General features: G+C 40.5%; 1 protein-coding gene across 1 annotated transcript in view; it reads right to left on the bottom strand.

Moving 5' to 3' along the window:
• The window catches only part of Abca15 (ATP-binding cassette, subfamily A (ABC1), member 15), a 120,023-nt gene that overhangs the window by 13,299 nt on the left and 89,409 nt on the right, over nt 1–17,315 (bottom strand). The window contains 3 exon segments of the mRNA NM_001106293.2: nt 6,476–6,670; nt 6,904–7,029; nt 10,435–10,613. Of these exon segments, the coding sequence (NP_001099763.2) occupies nt 6,476–6,670; nt 6,904–7,029; nt 10,435–10,613 (500 nt within the window).

The raw sequence follows: 17,315 nt of genomic DNA, 5'->3' as shown, positions 1-17,315 counted from the left end.
GGAGCACGTGTCTCTTTTATATGTTGAGGCATCTTTTGGGTATATGCCCAAGAGAGGTATGGCTGGATCCTCAGGCAGTTCAATGTCCAATTTTCTGAGGAACCTCCAGACTGATTTCCAGAATGGTTTTACCAGTCTGCAATCCCACCAACAATGGAGGAGTGTTCCTCTTTCTCCACATCCTCGCCAGCATCTGCTGTCACCTGAGTTTTTGATCTTAGCCATTCTCACTGGTGTGAGGTGAAATCTCAGGGTTGTTTTGATTTGCATTTCCCTTATGACTAAAGATGTTGAACATTTCTTTAGGTGTTTCTCAGCCATTCGGCATTCCTCAGCTGTGAATTCTTTGTTTAGCTCTGAACCCCATTTTTTAATAGGGTTATTTGTTTCCCTGCGGTCTAACTTCTTGAGTTCTTTGTATATTTTGGATATAAGGCCTCTATCTGTTATAGGATTGGTAAAGATCTTTTCCCAATCTGTTGGTTGTCGTTTTGTCCTAACCACAGTGTCTTTTGCCTTACAGAAGCTTTGCAGTTTTATGAGATCCCATTTGTCGATTCTTGATCTTAGAGCATAAGCCATTGGTGTTTTGTTCAGGAAATTTTTTCCAGTGCCCATGTGTTCCAGATGCTTCCCTAGTTTTTCTTCTATTAGTTTGAGTGTGTCTGGTTTGATGTGGAGATCCTTGATCCACTTGGACTTAAGCTTTGTACAGGGTGATAAGCATGGATCGATCTGCATTCTTCTACATGTTGCCCTCCAGTTGAACCAGCACCATTTGCTGAAAATGCTATCTTTTTTCCATTGGATGGTTTTGGCTCCTTTGTCAAAAATCAAGTGACCATAGGTGTGTGGGTTCATTTCTGGGTCTTCAATTCTATTCCATTGGTCTATCTGTCTGTCTCTGTACCAATACCATGCAGTTTTTATCACTATTGCTCTGTAATACTGCTTGAGTTCAGGGATAGAGATTCCCCCTGAAGTCCTCTTATTGTTGAGGATAGCTTTAGCTATCCTGGGTTTTTTGTTATTCCAGATGAATTTGCAAATTGTTCTGTCTAACTCTTTGAAGAATTGGATTGGTATTTTGATGGGGATTGCATTGAATCTGTAGATCGCTTTTGGTAAAATGGCCATTTTTACTATATTAATCCTGCCAATCCATGAGCATGGGAGATCTTTCCATCTTCTGAGGTCTTCTTCAATTTCTTTCCTCAGTGTCTTGAAGTTCTTATTGTACAGATCTTTTACTTGCTTGGTTAAAGTCACACCGAGGTACTTTATATTATTTGGGTCTATTATGAAGGGTGTCGTTTCCCTAATTTCTTTCTCGGCTTGTTTCTCTTTTGTATAGAGGAAGGCAACTCATTTATTTGAGTTAATTTTATACCCAGCCACTTTGCTGAAGTTGTTTATCAGCTTTAGTAGTTCTCTGGTGGAACTTTTGGGATCACTTAAATATACTATCATGTCATCTGCAAATAGTGATATTTTGACCTCTTCTTTTCCGATCTGTATCCCCTTGATCTCCTTTTGTTGTCTGATTGCTCTGGCTAGAACTTCAAGAACTATATTGAATAAGTAGGGAGAGAGTGGGCAGCCTTGTCTAGTCCCTGATTTTAGTGGGATTGCTTCAAGTTTCTCTCCATTTAGTTTAATGTTAGCAACTGGTTTGCTGTATATGGCTTTTACTATGTTTAGGTATGGGCCTTGAATACCTATTCTTTCCAGGACTTTTATCATGAAGGGGTGTTGAATTTTGTCAAATGCTTTCTCAGCATCTAATGAAATGATCATGTGGTTCTGTTCTTTCAGTTTGTTTATATGATGGATCACGTTGATGGTTTTCCTTATATTAAACCATCCCTGCATGCCTGGGATGAAGCCTACTTGATCATGGTGGATGATTGTTTTGATGTGCTCTTGAATTCGGTTTGCCAGAATTTTATTGAGTATTTTTGCGTCGATATTCATAAGGGAAATTGGTCTGAAGTTCTCTTTCTTTGTTGGGTCTTTGTGTGGTTTAGGTATAAGAGTAATTGTGGCTTCATAGAAGGAATTCGGTAGGGCTCCATCTGTTTCAATTTTGTGGAATAGTTTGGATAATATTGGTATAAGGTCTTCTATGAAGGTTTGATAGAATTCTGCACTAAACCCGTCTGGACCTGGGCTCTTTTTGGTTGGGAGACCTTTAATGACTGCTTCTATTTCCTTAGGAGTTATGGGGTTGTTTAACTGGTTTATCTGTTCCTGATTTAACTTCGATACCTGGTATCTGTCTAGGAAATTGTCCATTTCCTGAAGATTTTCAAGTTTTGTTGAATATAGGTTTTTATAGTAAGATCTGATGATTTTTTGAATTTCCTCTGAATCTGTAGTTATGTCTCCCTTTTCATTTCTGATTTTGTTAATTTGGACACACTCTCTGTGTCCTCTCGTTAGTCTGGCTAAGGGTTTATCTATCTTGTTGATTTTCTCAAAGAACCAACTTTTGGTTCTGTTGATTCTTTCTCTGGTCCTTTTTGTTTCTACTTGGTTGATTTCAGCTCTGAGTTTGATTATTTCCTGCCTTCTACTCCTCCTGGGTGTATTTGCTTCTTTTTGTTCTAGAGCTTTTAGGTGTGCTGTCAAGCTGCTGACATATGCTCTTTCCTGTTTCTTTCTGCAGGCACTCAGCGCTATGAGTTTTCCTCTTAGCACAGCTTTCATTGTGTCCCATAAGTTTGGGTATGTTGTACCTTCATTTTCATTAAATTCTAAAAAGTTTTTAATTTCTTTCTTTATTTCTTCCTTGACCAGGTTATCATTGAGTAGAGCATTGTTCAATTTCCACGTATATGTGGGCATTCTTCCCTTATTGTTATTGAAGACCAGTTTTAGGCCGTGGTGGTCCGATAGCACGCATGGGATTATTTCTATCTTTCTGTACCTGTTGAGGCCCGTTTTTTGACCAATTATATGGTCAATTTTGGGGAAAGTACCATGAGGAGCTGAGAAGAAGGTATATCCTTTTGCTTTAGGATAGAATGTTCTATAAATATCCGTTAAGTCCATTTGGCTCATGACTTCTCTTAGTCTGTCTACATCTCTGTTTAATTTCTGTTTCCATGATCTGTCCATTGATGAGAGTGGGGTGTTGAAATCTCCCACTATTATTGTGTGAGGTGCAATGTGTGTTTTGAGCTTTAGTAAGGTTTCTTTTACATATGTAGGTGCCCTTGTATTTGGGGCATAGATATTTAGGATTGAGAGTTCATCTTGGTGGATTTTTCCTTTGATGAATATGAAGTGTCCTTCCTTATCTTTTTTGATGACTTTTAGTTGAAAATTGATTTTATTTGATATTAGAATGGCTACTCCAGCTTGCTTCTTCTGACCATTTGCTTGGAAAATTGTTTTCCAGCCTTTCACTCTGAGGTAATGTCTGTCTTTGTCTCTGAGGTGTGTTTCCTGTAGGCAGCAGAATGCGGGGTCCTCGTTGCGTATCCAGTTTGTTAATCTATGTCTTTTTATTGGGGAGTTGAGGCCATTGATATTGAGAGATATTAAGGAATAGTGATTATTGCTTCCCGTTATATTCATATTTGGAAGTGAGGTTATGTTTGTGTGCTTTCATTCTCTTTGTTTTGTTGCCAAGATGATTAGTTTCTTGCTTCTAGGGTATAGCTTGCCTCCTTATGTTGGGCTTTACCCTTTATTATCCTTTGTAGTGCTGGACTTGTAGAAAGATATTGTGTAAATTTGGTTTTGTCATGGAATATCTTGGTTTCTCCATCTATGTTAATTGAGAGTTTTGCAGGATATAGTAACCTGGGTTGGCATTTGTGTTCTCTTAGGGTCTGTATGACATCTGTCCAGGATCTTCTGGCCTTCATAGTTTCTGGCGAAAAGTCTGGTGTGATTCTGATAGGTCTGCCTTTATATGTTACTTGACCTTTTTCCCTTACTGCTTTTAATATTCTTTCTTTATTTTGTGCGTTTGGTGTTTTGACAATTATGTGACGGGAGGTGTTTCTTTTCTGGTCCAATCTATTTGGAGTTCTGTAGGCTTCTTGTATGCCTATGGGTATCTCTTTTTTTAGGTTAGGGAAGTTTTCTTCTATGATTTTGTTGAAGATATTTACTGGTCCTTTGAGCTGGGAGTCTTCACTCTCTTCTATACCTATTATCCTTAGGTTTGATCTTCTCATTGAGTCCTGGATTTCCTGTATGTTTTGGACCAGTAGCTTTTTCTGCTTTACATTATCTTTGACAGTTGAGTCAATGATTTCTATGGAATCTTCTGCTCCCGAGATTCTCTCTTCCATCTCTTGAATTCTGTTGGTGAAGCTTGTATCTACAGCTCCTTGTCTTTTCTTTTGATTTTCTATGTCCAGGGTTGTTTCCATGTGTTCTTTCTTGATTGCTTCTATTTCCATTTTTAATTCCTTCAACTGTTTGATTGTGTTTTCCTGGAATTCTTTCAGGGATTTTTGCGATTCCTCTCTGTAGGCTTCTACTTGTTCTCTAAGGGAGTTCTTTATGTCTTTCTTGAAGTCCTCCAGCATCATGATCAAATATGATTTTGAAACTAGGTCTTGCTTTTCTGGTGTGTTTGGATATTCCGTGTTTGCTTTGGTGGGAGAATTGGGCTCCGATGATGGCATGTAGTCTTGGATTCTGTTGCTTCGGTTCCTGCGCTTGCCTCTCGCCATCAGATTATCTCTAGTGTTACTTTGTTCTGCTATTTCTGACAGTGGCTAGACTGTCCTATAACCTGTGTGTCAGGAGTGCTGTAGACCTGTTTTCCTGTTTTCTTTCAGCCAGTTATGGGGACAGAGTGTTCTGCTTTCGGGCGTGTAGTTTTTCCTCTCTACAGGTCTTCAGCTCTTCCTGTGGGCCTGTGTCTTGAGTTCACCAGGCAGGTTTCTTGCAGGGGAAAAGTTGGTCCTACCTGTGGTTCCAAGGCTCAAGTTTGCTCGTGGGGTACTGCCTAAGTCCTCTCCGCTGTGGCAGCAACCGGGAAAATCTGTGCCGCTCCTTCCGCGAGCCTCCGTGCACCAGGGTTTCAGATGACGTTTGGTGTTTTCCTCTGGCGCCTGGATGTGCACAGAGTGCAGTCTCTTCTGGTTTCCCAGGCGTGTCCGCCTGTCTGAAGGTTCAGCTCTCCCTCCCACGGGATTTGGTTGCAGAGAACTGTTTATCCGGTCTGTTTCCTTCAGGTTCCGGCAGTGTCTCAGGTGCAGGGGTCCTGCCGCTCCCGGGCCCTCCCCTATGGGAACCCAGAGGCCTTATACAGTTGCCTCTTGGGCCAGGGATGTGGGCAGGGGTGGGCAGTGTTGGTGGTCTCCTCCGCTCTGCAGCCTCAGGAGTGCCCACCTGATCAGGCGGTGAGGTCTCTCTGCCAGGTACATTCTTATATACAATGCCTAAAATGTAGTCAAATTCATACAGTTAAGAAGTAGAAGTAGAAGTAGTGTTTACTTGGGTGAATGAAGGAATGGAGAGTTATTGTTTAATGGGTATAGATTTTCAGTTTGGAATGATAAAGTACTTCTAGAGATAAATTGTGGTAATGGACACACAATGTCACTGAATTATATTATAGAATCATACATTCAGAAATGCATTAGATGGTTAATTTTACATTATCTACTATATAAGAAGATATGCTAAAGAACATTTTAAAGACCAAACAAATTAAATATTTTCATCGGTCACATAAAATGTGAGAGATTTTCAAATTGCAAAACTTGAAAGATTCCCCGAGGAGGCCTGAAAACATTGTGACATCTTAGACTTTGTGATGCAGATCCAGCCATTGCAAAGCTTCCATGGGCCTTGTGTGCCTGGTCTCTTTTCAAACTTTTTCACACTTTATCTGACCATGCTGTTGATTCTCAGTTCAGGTTTGCTCCTTGAAGAGAGATCACCTAATCCTTTTTGCATCCTAACAGTCCCAGGTAGGCAGTTCTATCTCCCAAGATGCCCTTCTATCTCCTCAAGGAGCCTGATAAGGGCTGTTAACTCCTGGAATTTGAACCTTTGTCATTCTTTTCTGCCTTACATTCTCAACATACTTCTTCCCTGAGTTACCCGTCTTCATCGGTTCCTGCAGCCAGTGACCAGCACGGGATAAAAAGGCTGGTGGGCTTGCTTTGACTGACAATGGCTCAGAAAGGCCATCCTGTTTCAGAGCTCTCAGTGACATGGATCAAGGCACTAGCTGCAGCTAAACTACATGCAAGTCATCCTTTCCCTTACACCCTTCCGCCCTTCTGGGATGCGTGTGGTGAGAACTTGCCTTTTGCTCCTACAGTTTCAAAAAAAAATAATTCTTCAAAAATTTGTTTTCCTCTCCAGAATCCACAGCATAGACATCTCTGCACCAGTCAGTACCTGCCATCATTGCTGTGTGCTATCCCTGGCCATCAGTCTGCTGTCTGCATCTTAGAGCCAACCTTCTGTTCACATCTTAGCCTGGATAGCAGCTTACCTTTAGGACATCCTTTGTGATGCTAATGCCATCAATGAACACATCCCCAGTGGTAGGAGTAATTTCTCCAGTCAAAATTTGAAAGGTAGTTGTTTTACCTGCTCCATTGAATCCAAGTAATCCAAAGCACTCCCTCTCTTGGATAGCAAGGGAGATATTTTTCACAGCCAGAATTAGTGGAGACTTAAAGTATATCTTAAAAAAAAACAAAACAAAACAAAGAAACCACACATACACAAAGCACAATTTAGTAAAGGACATTTGTAGGTTACATACAAGAAATATTGTGGACAAAGTGGTCACTCCCTCAGATAGTGTCACAAGAAGTTTAGAGATGTGTTTTCAAAGCTCCTGAAGAACCACAGTGAGACTTTGACACCCTCAGAGGAGGTGGAGGGCAGACTATGAAAGCCATGAAATGGCCTTACCTTTGTGAGCTGCTTAATGAGAACTGGGCAATTCAGGAACTTTTCAGGCTGGTACAGGATCTCTCTTCTCTCGTTTTCTACATCATTATCTTCAGAAGTCCCAGATAATTCATTGGAAATTATATCCTGTATTTTTCAAGACAAAAATCTTATGGGTGGATATCTTTTGGAGGCATCTGTCCTAAATGTAGTGGGTTCACAAAATCCAAACTTTGGCATGATATTACACATGTCTAAATGGATCTTTTGAGCAATTTCCGAGGAAATTGATGAGTATTTATTCTTGTGTAGATATCCAATAGTAATGAGTAGTTCACCACAGCAATGAAGGTGGTGAGCAGAGAAGAGGCAAAAGCTACTCAGAAGGTAGAAACCATGAATGTACATGTTCTAATGTATAATTCAAAACTTTAAAACATTTATGGAAATGAATAGAATTCTGCATCTGTTTCTGTTTCCTGTGCCTTTTCTTTGGCTCTTTCCCTTCTGTTTGTTTGCTTTATCCTATTCTGAATTGTTTTGCTTTGTTTCATTATTGTCCCTTAGATCACCTGTTTGTCTTCTAATGAAGGACAGAAAGGGAGTAGGTTGTGATGGAAGGGGAGGAGCAGGGAGGAGTATAGGGAGAGGAAACTGTAATCAGAATATATTGTGTGGAAAATTCCTATTTTTAATGTAAGAGAGAAAGTACTCGTAGAGGTTATTTTATCATCTGGACATCAGGATGGAAATCATCTGAAGAGATTGGGGAAACTGAAAAACACAGCAATTCTGGGATGGCTCAGCAGTTAACAGCACTTAATGCTCTTGTAGAAGACCAAAGTTCAAAACAACCCTGAGATTTCACCTCACACCAGTGAGAATGGCTAAGATCAAAAACTCAGGTGACAGCAGATGCTGGCGAGGATGTGGAGAAAGAGGAACACTCCTCCATTGTTGGTGGGATTGCAGACTGGTAAAACCATTCTGGAAATCAGTCTGGAGGTTCCTCAGAAAATTGGATATTGAACTGCCTGAGGATCCAGCTATACCTCTCTTGGGCATATACCCAAAAGATGCCTCAACATATAAAAGAGACACGTGCTCCACTATGTTCATCGCAGCCTTATTTATAATAGCCAGAAAATGGAAAGAACCCAGATGCCCTTCAACAGAGGAATGGATACAGAAAATGTGGTACATCTACACAATGGAATATTACTCAGCTATCAAAAACAACGAGCTTATGAAATTCGTAGGCAAATGGTTGGAACTGGAAAATATCATCCTGAGTGAGCTAACCCAATCACAGAAAGACATACATGGTATGCACTCATTGATAAGTGGCTATTAGCCCAAATGCTTGAATTACCCTAGATCCCTAGAACAAACGAAACTCAAGACGGATGATCAAAATGTGAATGCTTCACTCCTTCTTTAAATGAGGAAAAAGAATACCCTTGGCAAGGAAGGGAGAGGCAAAGATTAAAACAGAGACTGAAGGAACACCCATTCAGAGCCTGCCCCACATGTGGCCCATACATATACAGCCACCCAATTAGACAAGATGGATGAAGCAAAGAAGTGCAGACCGACAGGAGCCGGATGTAGATCGCTCCTGAGAGACACAGCCAGAATACAGCAAATACAGAGGCGAATGCCAGCAGCAAACCACTGAACTGAGAATAGGTCCCCCGTCGAAGAAATCAGAGAAAGAACTGGAAGAGCTTGAAGGGGCTCGAGACCCCAAAAGTACAACAATGTCAAGCAACCAGAGCTTCCAGGGACTAAGCCACTACCTAAATACTATACATGGACTGACCCTGGACTCTGACCCCATAGGTAGCAAGGAATATCCTAGTAAGAGCACCAGTGGAAGGGGAAGCCCTGGGTCCTGCTAAGACTGAACCCCCAGTGAACTAGACTATGGGGGGAGGGCGGCAATGGGGGGAGGGTTGGGAGGGGAACACCCATAAGGAAGGGGAGGGGGGAGGGGGATGTTTGCCCGGAAACCGGGAAAGGGAATAACACTCGAAATGTATATAAGAAATACTCAAGTTAATAAAAAAAAAAAAAAAGAAGACCAAGGTTCAGTTCCCAAGACTTGCATGACAACTCAGAACCATTTTAACTCCAGTTCCAGGAGATCCAACACATCTGTAAGCCTCTGTGGGACACACATACACACATGCGCGCGCGAGCGCGCGCACACACACACACACACACACACACACACACACACACACACACGTACATGCAAACCGTTGGGCTAGATGTGGTGATATATGCCTTCAATCCTAGAACTCAGGAAGCAGAGGCTAGCTGATCTCTGGATTCAAGATCTGGTCCACATAGTGAGTTCCAGATTAGCTGGGGCTACACAGTGAGAAAGTGTAGTAATGCATTGTTAAAATGTGGTAATAAATAAAGATTGAGAACTAAATGAGAATTATCTGGGCATGTGGTGAACACTGATAACCTTAGCACCTGGGAGGTAGAGGCTGGAGAATGCGAGTTGCAGGTAGCTTGTGGTTTTGTGGTTAATTATGTGTAAAGGTCTTTGAGGATGAATCCTTTATCACAACCATCATCTTGTAAAGCCAGGAATTCTAATTATTACTACAAAAAAGAACTAGATTTGAGTCAAATCTCCTCCCAAACAGCCAGTGTCTTCAGATGCACTACCCAGCTTGCATTTGAGATAAGGCTTCTGCTTCCCCACCATGAAGCCAGTGTCCGGAGCTGTGTGTGGCTTGACTTACTCTCTTTCATGGATGCACAGTTTGGGTATTCTTTGGCTGTCCTGTCATTACCTTCATGAATTTCTCAAACTCTGCCTCTTTCTGTCTTTGGAATACAGTCTACTCTTTCTTAAATTCACTTTTCTTTACCCAGGTCCCATGGAAACCGCCTCTAGTCTTTTACCTAGAAGCCTACATTATTACTTTCAATTTTGAGACAGTGTCTAAGTTACCTAGGCTGGCCTTGAACTCCCTCTATAGCCCAGGAGTGCCTTGAACTTGTGATTCTCTTATCTCAGTCTCCCATGTAGCTGGGACTATAGACCTGTATTACCACATGTGGCTTGGTGTATGTATTGTTAAATGCTCATGTTAGAATCACTGACAAGTTTAAGAGCCATGACTTTGAGCTTGCTAAAGAGAAATCAGGAAATTAACAAGTGGGAAGTAAAAACCAAATGTGAATAGAACAAAGTAAATTATAAAAATAAAGATAAGAAAACTGAATATAAGAGAATGTGGTCAGCAAAAGTAAAATCATGAAGATGTAAACTTTACCCCTTCACAAAGGTCATTTGAATGAACAGATTTATTTTAGATTATACCTCAGCAGGACTGTATGTAGGACATTCCTGAAGACACTGATATTTTTTCTCTAATAACTGAGGTATAAAAATGCCTACTTTCCCTGTCTAATTTCCATGCTACCTGAGTTTGGTTGTTGCTTTTTTGTTTTGTTTTGTTTTTGTTGTTGTTGTTGTTGTTGTTTTGTTTTGTTTTGTTTTGGCTTGTCCCACACTTAAGCATTTACCGACTTGTATTTCTTGCAGACACCAAAGTAAATGTGTTGGTGGATGAGCATCCTTAATTTCCATGAGATATTTTCCCAAAAGAAAATGAAGAGAAGGTAAACAAAGCCGGCGATGCTCATGGCAATTAAATACTTTCCAATCATAGGCTTCTTCAAAGAATAAATGTTCTTCTTGGTGTCTGAGGATGGAAAGTAGAAACACGGGGCATCACTTAATTTTATTGTGCAACACTGATGCGAACGACTGATCAAACACCAAATAAGAAACAGGATAAAATGAAATATTTGGCTAAACTAACACACAGTCTTCAGAGTTTGAGAAGTGATTATCCTCCTATGGAAATGCAGTCTGAGAGACTGGCCCTCCTCAACATATTGTATAGTAACCTAGTAAGGATATGAATATTAATGTGTGTACCGGTTGTTTATCAATAAGCTCTGTCAGCAAGCCCCAGGGAGTCATATTTCTCCACCTTGCCAGCACTGAGATTTCAAGTATGGGCCACTAGCCCAGGCTTTTTTAAAGGTGGGTTTTGGGAATTAACTCACATTCTCATGTTTATATAGCATGCATCTTAATGACTGAACTATCTCCCCAGCCTAAACACTGAAATGTATCCATACAAGAACAATTGCACAGAGAGTTCCTTGTGCTTTGTGCCTAGTCTCCTTTATTACTCACCAACTATGCTAGCTGCTAGTGTCGGGCATGTTATCGTGATTGCACAGATATGAACACAATGTTCCTTAGGTGCTCCATGTTCCAATCCCAGAAACACCCCACTTTATAGTCATCCCTGGCATTTTCTTGGCTGTGATTACATTCAGACTCATGATTGTGGTGGTGCTGCAGTCGTTGTAGAGGGAGTCCATGGAGGACAGCACCCTTTCATCATATTAAAAAATGAGGTGCGCATTGTTAGTGTGAATTAGTTTTACTGCTGTTGACTTGAGCATCTACTTGATGTCATGTTGTTAGCTTTCTCGGCGAGAAACCACTTCCTTCTCCCCCCCCTTCCACACTGAACACGGAACTATCAAATTGAGATAAATAGATTAAAATATAATCAATAAAAATAAAAGGAAAATATCAGAGTTACGATGTTTACACAAACAGGCTAATTATTTTCTATATCTTGACATATAATCCTTTACTTTTATTGCTCAAATCGTTCCATTTTGGGTCCTTGAATTTCTCCCTGCACTTTTTAGTGGGATGCATGTATGTATGTGCGTGTGGGTGTATATGTGTGTGCATGTGTACATGTGTGTGTATATGTATGTGTGCATGTGTGTGTGTACACATGCACATATAGCATAGAATACTTATGGAGGTCATAAGACAACTTGGTTCTATCTTTGTGTGGATCCCAGGAACTAAATTCAGGTCAGCAGGCTTGTGTGGCAAGAACCTTTACCTATTGAGAAACTAGGGGCCCTGAACTTTCCTTCTAAAGAATCATATTCCAAAAATGCTTGAAAGGAATGTATAAACACAATTGAGTCTTCGGTTTTCATTTATTTTAACTTCAATGGCTATATTAATTTATTATAAAAAACAAATAACTTATTGAGAAAACTGTGATCTTTTTAATAGACCATCAAATTTAGTATTCTTTTAGTAGCATTTTTCATTTCTCATACTTTAGAATTATGTTTTAAAACACTTGATTCATTGCAAAGATAATATGCAACATAATACACATTTTAGGCATAACAACACACTGACAGCTATGAATCCAGTCCTCCCAAGTGAAGTCCATGTGTACTTTTTTTTCTTCCATCTTTATTAAATTGGGTATTTCTTATTTACATTTCAAATGTTACTCCCTTTCCTGGTTTCCAGGGCAACATCCCCCTAACCCCTGACCCTCCCCTTGGATATAGGTGTTCCCCTTTCCATCCACCCCCATTACTGCCCTCCCCCAACAATCCCGTTCACTGGGGGGTCCACCCTTGGCAGGACCAAGGTCTTCCCATTCCACTGGTGCTCTTACTAGGCTATTCATTGCTATCTATGAATTTGGAGCCCAGGGTAGGTCTCCATGTATAGTCTTTAGGTAGTGGCTTGGTCCCTGGAAGCTCTGATTGCTTGGCATTGTTGTTCATATGGGGTCTCAAGCCCCTTCAGCTCTTTCAATCCTTTCTCTGATTCCTTCAACGGGGGTCCCATTCTCAGATCAGTGGCTTGCTGTTGGAATTCACCTATGTATTTGCCATATTCTGACTGTGTCTCTCAGGAGAGATCTACATCCAGTTCCTGTCAGCCTACACTTCTTAGCTTCATCCGTCTTATCTAGTTTGGTAGCTGTATATGTATGGGCCACATGTGGGACAGGCTCTAAATAGGTGTTCCTTCAGTCTCTTTTCTAAACTTTGCCTCCCTATTCCCTCCTATGGGTATTCTTGTTCCCCGTTTATTTATTTTTTTTTCATTTTTTTTTATTAACTTGAGTATTTCTTATATACATTTCGAGTGTTATTCCCTTTCCCGGTTTCCGGACAAACATCCCCCCCCTCCCCTTCCTTATGGGTGTTCCCCTCCCAACCCTCCCCCCATTGCCGCCCTCCCTCCATAGACTAGTTCACTGGGGGTTCAGTCTTAGCAGGACCCAGGGCTTCCCCTTCCACTGGTGCTCTTACTAGGATATTCATTGCTACCTATGGGGTCAGAGTCCAGGGTCAGTCCATGTATAGTATTTAGGTAGTGGCTTAGTCCCTGGAAGCTCTGGTTGCTTGACATTGTTGTACTTTTGGGGTCTCGAGCCCCTTCAAGCTCTTCCAGTTCTTTCTCTGATTTCTTCGACGGGGGACCTATTCTCAGTTCAGTGGTTTGCTGCTGGCATTCGCCTCTGTATTTGCTGTATTCTGGCTGTGTCTCTCAGGAGCGATCTACATCCGGCTCCTGTCGGTCTGCACTTCTTTGCTTCATCCATCTTGTCTAATTGGGTGGCTGTATATGTATGGGCCACATGTGGGGCAGGCTCTGAATGGGTGTTCCTTAAGTCTCTGTTTTAATCTTTGCCTCTCCCTTCCCTGCCAAGGGTATTCTTTTTCCTCATTTAAAGAAGGAGTGAAGCATTCACATTTTGATCATCCGTCTTGAGTTTCGTTTGTTCTAGGGATCTAGGGTAATTCAAGCATTTGGGCTAATAGCCACTTATCAATGAGTGCATACCATGTATGTCTTTCTGTGATTGGGTTAGCTCACTCAGGATGATATTTTCCAGTTCCAACCATTTGCCTACGAATTTCATAAACTCGTTGTTTTTGATAGCTGAGTAATATTCCATTGTGTAGATGTACCACATTTTCTGTATCCATTCCTCTGTTGAAGGGCATCTGGGTTCTTTCCATTTTCTGGCTATTATAAATAAGGCTGCGATGAACATAGAGGAGCACGTGTCTCTTTTATATGTTGAGGCATCTTTTGGGTATATGCCCAAGAGAGGTATAGCTGGATCCTCAGGCAGTTCAATATCCAATTTTCTGAGGAACCTCCAGACTGATTTCCAGAATGGTTTTACCAGTCTGCAATCCCACCAACAATGGAGGAGTGTTCCTCTTTCTCCACATCCTCGCCAGCATCTGCTGTCACCTGAGTTTTTGATCTTAGCCAATCGCACTGGTGTGAGGTGAAATCTCAGGGTTGTTTTGATTTGCATTTCCCTTATGACTAAAGATGTTGAACATTTCTTTAGGTGTTTCTCAGCCATTCGGCATTCCTCAGCTGTGAATTCTTTGTTTAGCTCTGAACCCCATTTTTAATAGGGTTATTTGTTTCCCTGCGGTCTAACTTCTTGAGTTCTTTGTATATTTTGGATATAAGGCCTCTATCTGTTGTAGGATTGGTAAAGATCTTTTCCCAATCTGTTGGTTGCCGTTTTGTCCTAACCACAGTGTCCTTTGCCTTACAGAAGCTTTGCAGTTTTATGAGATCCCATTTGTCGATTCTTGATCTTAGAGCATAAGACATTGGTGTTTTGTTCAGGAAATTTTTTCCAGTGCCCATGTGTTCCAGATGTTTCCCTAGTTTTTCTTCTATTAGTTTGAGTGTGTCTGGTTTGATGTGGAGGTCCTTGATCCACTTGGACTTAAGCTTTGTACAGGGTGATAAGCATGGATCGATCTGCATTCTTCTACATGTTGCTCTCCAGTTGAACCAGCACCATTTGCTGAAATTGCTATCTTTTTTCCATTGGATGGTTTTGGCTCCTTTGTCAAAAATCAAGTGACCATAGGTGTGTGGGTTCATTTCTGGGTCTTCAATTCTATTCCATTGGTCTATCTGTCTGTCTCTGTACCAATACCATGCAGTTTTTATCACTATTGCTCTGTAATATAGCTTGAGTTCAGGGATAGTGATTCCCCCTGAAGTCCTTTTATTGTTGAGGATAGCTTTAGCTATCCTGGGTTTTTTGTTATTCCAGATGAATTTGCAAATTGTTCTGTCTAACTCTTTGAAGAATTGGATTGGTATTTTGATGGGGATTGCATTGAATCTGTAGATTGCTTTTGGTAAAAATGGCCATTTTTACTATATGAATCCTGCCAATCCATGAGCATGGGAGATCTTTCCATCTTCTGAGGTCTTCTTCAATTTCTTTCTCCAGAGACTTGAAGTTCTTATTGTACAGATCTTTTACTTGCTTGGTTAAAGTCACACCGAGGTACTTTATATTATTTGGGTCTATTATGAAGGGTGTCGTTTCCCTAATTTCTTTCTCGGCTTGTTTCTCTTTTGTATAGAGGAAGGCAACTGATTTATTTGAGTTAATTTTATACCCAGTCACTTTGCTGAAGTTGTTTATCAGCTTTAGTAGTTCTCTGGTGGAACTTTTGGGATCACTTAAATATACAATCATGTCATCTGCAAATAGTGATATTTTGACCTCTTCTTTTCCGATCTGTATCCCTTTGATCTCCTTTTGTTGTCTGATTGCTCTGGCTAGAACTTCAAGAACTATATTGAATAAGTAGGGAGAGAGTGGGCAGCCTTGTCTAGTCCCTGATTTTAGTGGGATTGCTTCAAGTTTCTCTCCATTTAGTTTAATGTTAGCAACTGGTTTGCTGTATATGGCTTTTACTATGTTTAGGTATGGGCCTTGAATTCCTATTCTTTCCAGGACTTTTATCATGAAGGGGTGTTGAATTTTGTCAAATGCTTTCTCAGCATCTAATGAAATGATCATGTGGTTCTGTTCTTTCAGTTTGTTTATATAATGGATCACGTTGATGGTTTTCTGTATATTAAACCATCCCTGCATGCCTGGGATGAAGCCTACTTGATCATGGTGGATGATTGTTTTGATGTGCTCTTGAATTCGGTTTGCCAGAATTTTATTGAGTATTTTTGCGTCGATATTCATAAGGGAAATTGGTCTGAAGTTCTCTTTCTTTGTTGTGTCTTTGTGTGGTTTAGGTATAAGAGCAATTGTGGCTTCGTAGAAGGAATTCAGTAGGGCTCCATCTGTTTCAATTTTGTGGAATAGTTTGGATAATATTGGTATGAGGTCTTCTATGAAGGTGTGATAGAATTCTGCACTAAACCCGTCTGGACCTGGGCTCTTTTTGGTTGGGAGACCTTTAATGACTGCTTGTATTTCCTTAGGAGTTATGGGGTTGTTTAACTGGTTTATCTGTTCCTGATTTAACTTCGATACCTGGTATCTGTCTAGGAAATTGTCCATTTCCTGAAGATTTTCAAATTTTGTTGAATATAGGTTTTTATAGTAAGATCTGATGATTTTTTGAATTTCCTCTGAATCTGTAGTTATGTCTCCCTTTTCATTTCTGATTTTGTTAATTTGGACGCACTCACTGTGTCCTCTCGTTAGTCTGGCTAAGGGTTTATCTATCTTGTTGATTTTCTCAAAGAACCAACTTTTGGTTCTGTTGATTCTTTCTATGGTCCTTTTTGTTTCTACTTGGTTGATTTCAGCTCTGAGTTTGATTATTTCCTGCCTTCTACTCCTCTTGGGTGTATTTGCTTCTTTTTGTTCTAGAGCTTTTAGGTGTGCTGTCAAGCTGCTGACATATGCTCTTTCCTGTTTCTTTCTGCAGGCACTCAGCGCTATGAGTTTTCCTCTTAGCACAGCTTTCATTGTGTCCCATAAGTTTGAGTATGTTGTATCTTCATTTTCATTAAATTCTAAAAAGTTTTTAATTTCTTTCTTTATTTCTTCCTTGACCAGGTTATCATTGAGTAGAGCATTGTTCAATTTCCACGTATATGTGGGCATTCTTCCCTTATTGTTATTGAAGACCAGTTTTAGGCCATGGTGGTGCGATAGCACGCATGGGATTATTTCTATCTTTCTGTACCTGTTGAGGCCCGTTTTTTGACCAATTATATGGTCAATTTTGGAGAAAGTACCATGAGGAGCTGAGAAGAAGGTATATCCTTTTGCTTTAGGATAGAATGTTCTATAAATATCCGTTAAGTCCATTTGGCTCATGACTTCTCTTAGTCTGTCGACATCACTGTTTAATTTCTGTTTCCATGATCTGTCCATTGATGAGAGTGGGGTGTTGAAATCTCCCACTATTATTGTGTGAGGTGCAATGTGTGTTTTGAGCTTTAGTAAGGTTTCTTTTACGTATGTAGGTGCCCTTGTATTTGAGGCATAGATATTTAGGATTGAGAGTTCATCTTGGTGGATTTTTCCTTTGATGAATATGAAGTGTCCTTCCTTATCTTTTTTGATGACTTTTAGTTGGAAATTGATTTTATTTGATATTAGAATGGCTACTCCAGCTTGCTTCTTCTGACCATTTGCTTGGAAAGTTGTTTTCCAGCCTTTCACTCTGAGGTAGTGTCTGTCTTTGTCTCTGAGGTGTGTTTCCTGTAGGCAGCAGAATGCAGGGTCCTCGTTGCGTAT

This window comes from Rattus norvegicus, chromosome 1 (genome assembly GCF_021556685.1).
Source record: "Rattus norvegicus strain SHRSP/BbbUtx chromosome 1, alternate assembly SHRSP_T2T, whole genome shotgun sequence".
Lineage (NCBI taxonomy): Eukaryota > Metazoa > Chordata > Mammalia > Rodentia > Muridae > Rattus > Rattus norvegicus.
The sequence above is the reverse complement of the archived record's forward strand: the minus strand, read 5'-3'. Positions and strand labels throughout refer to the sequence as shown.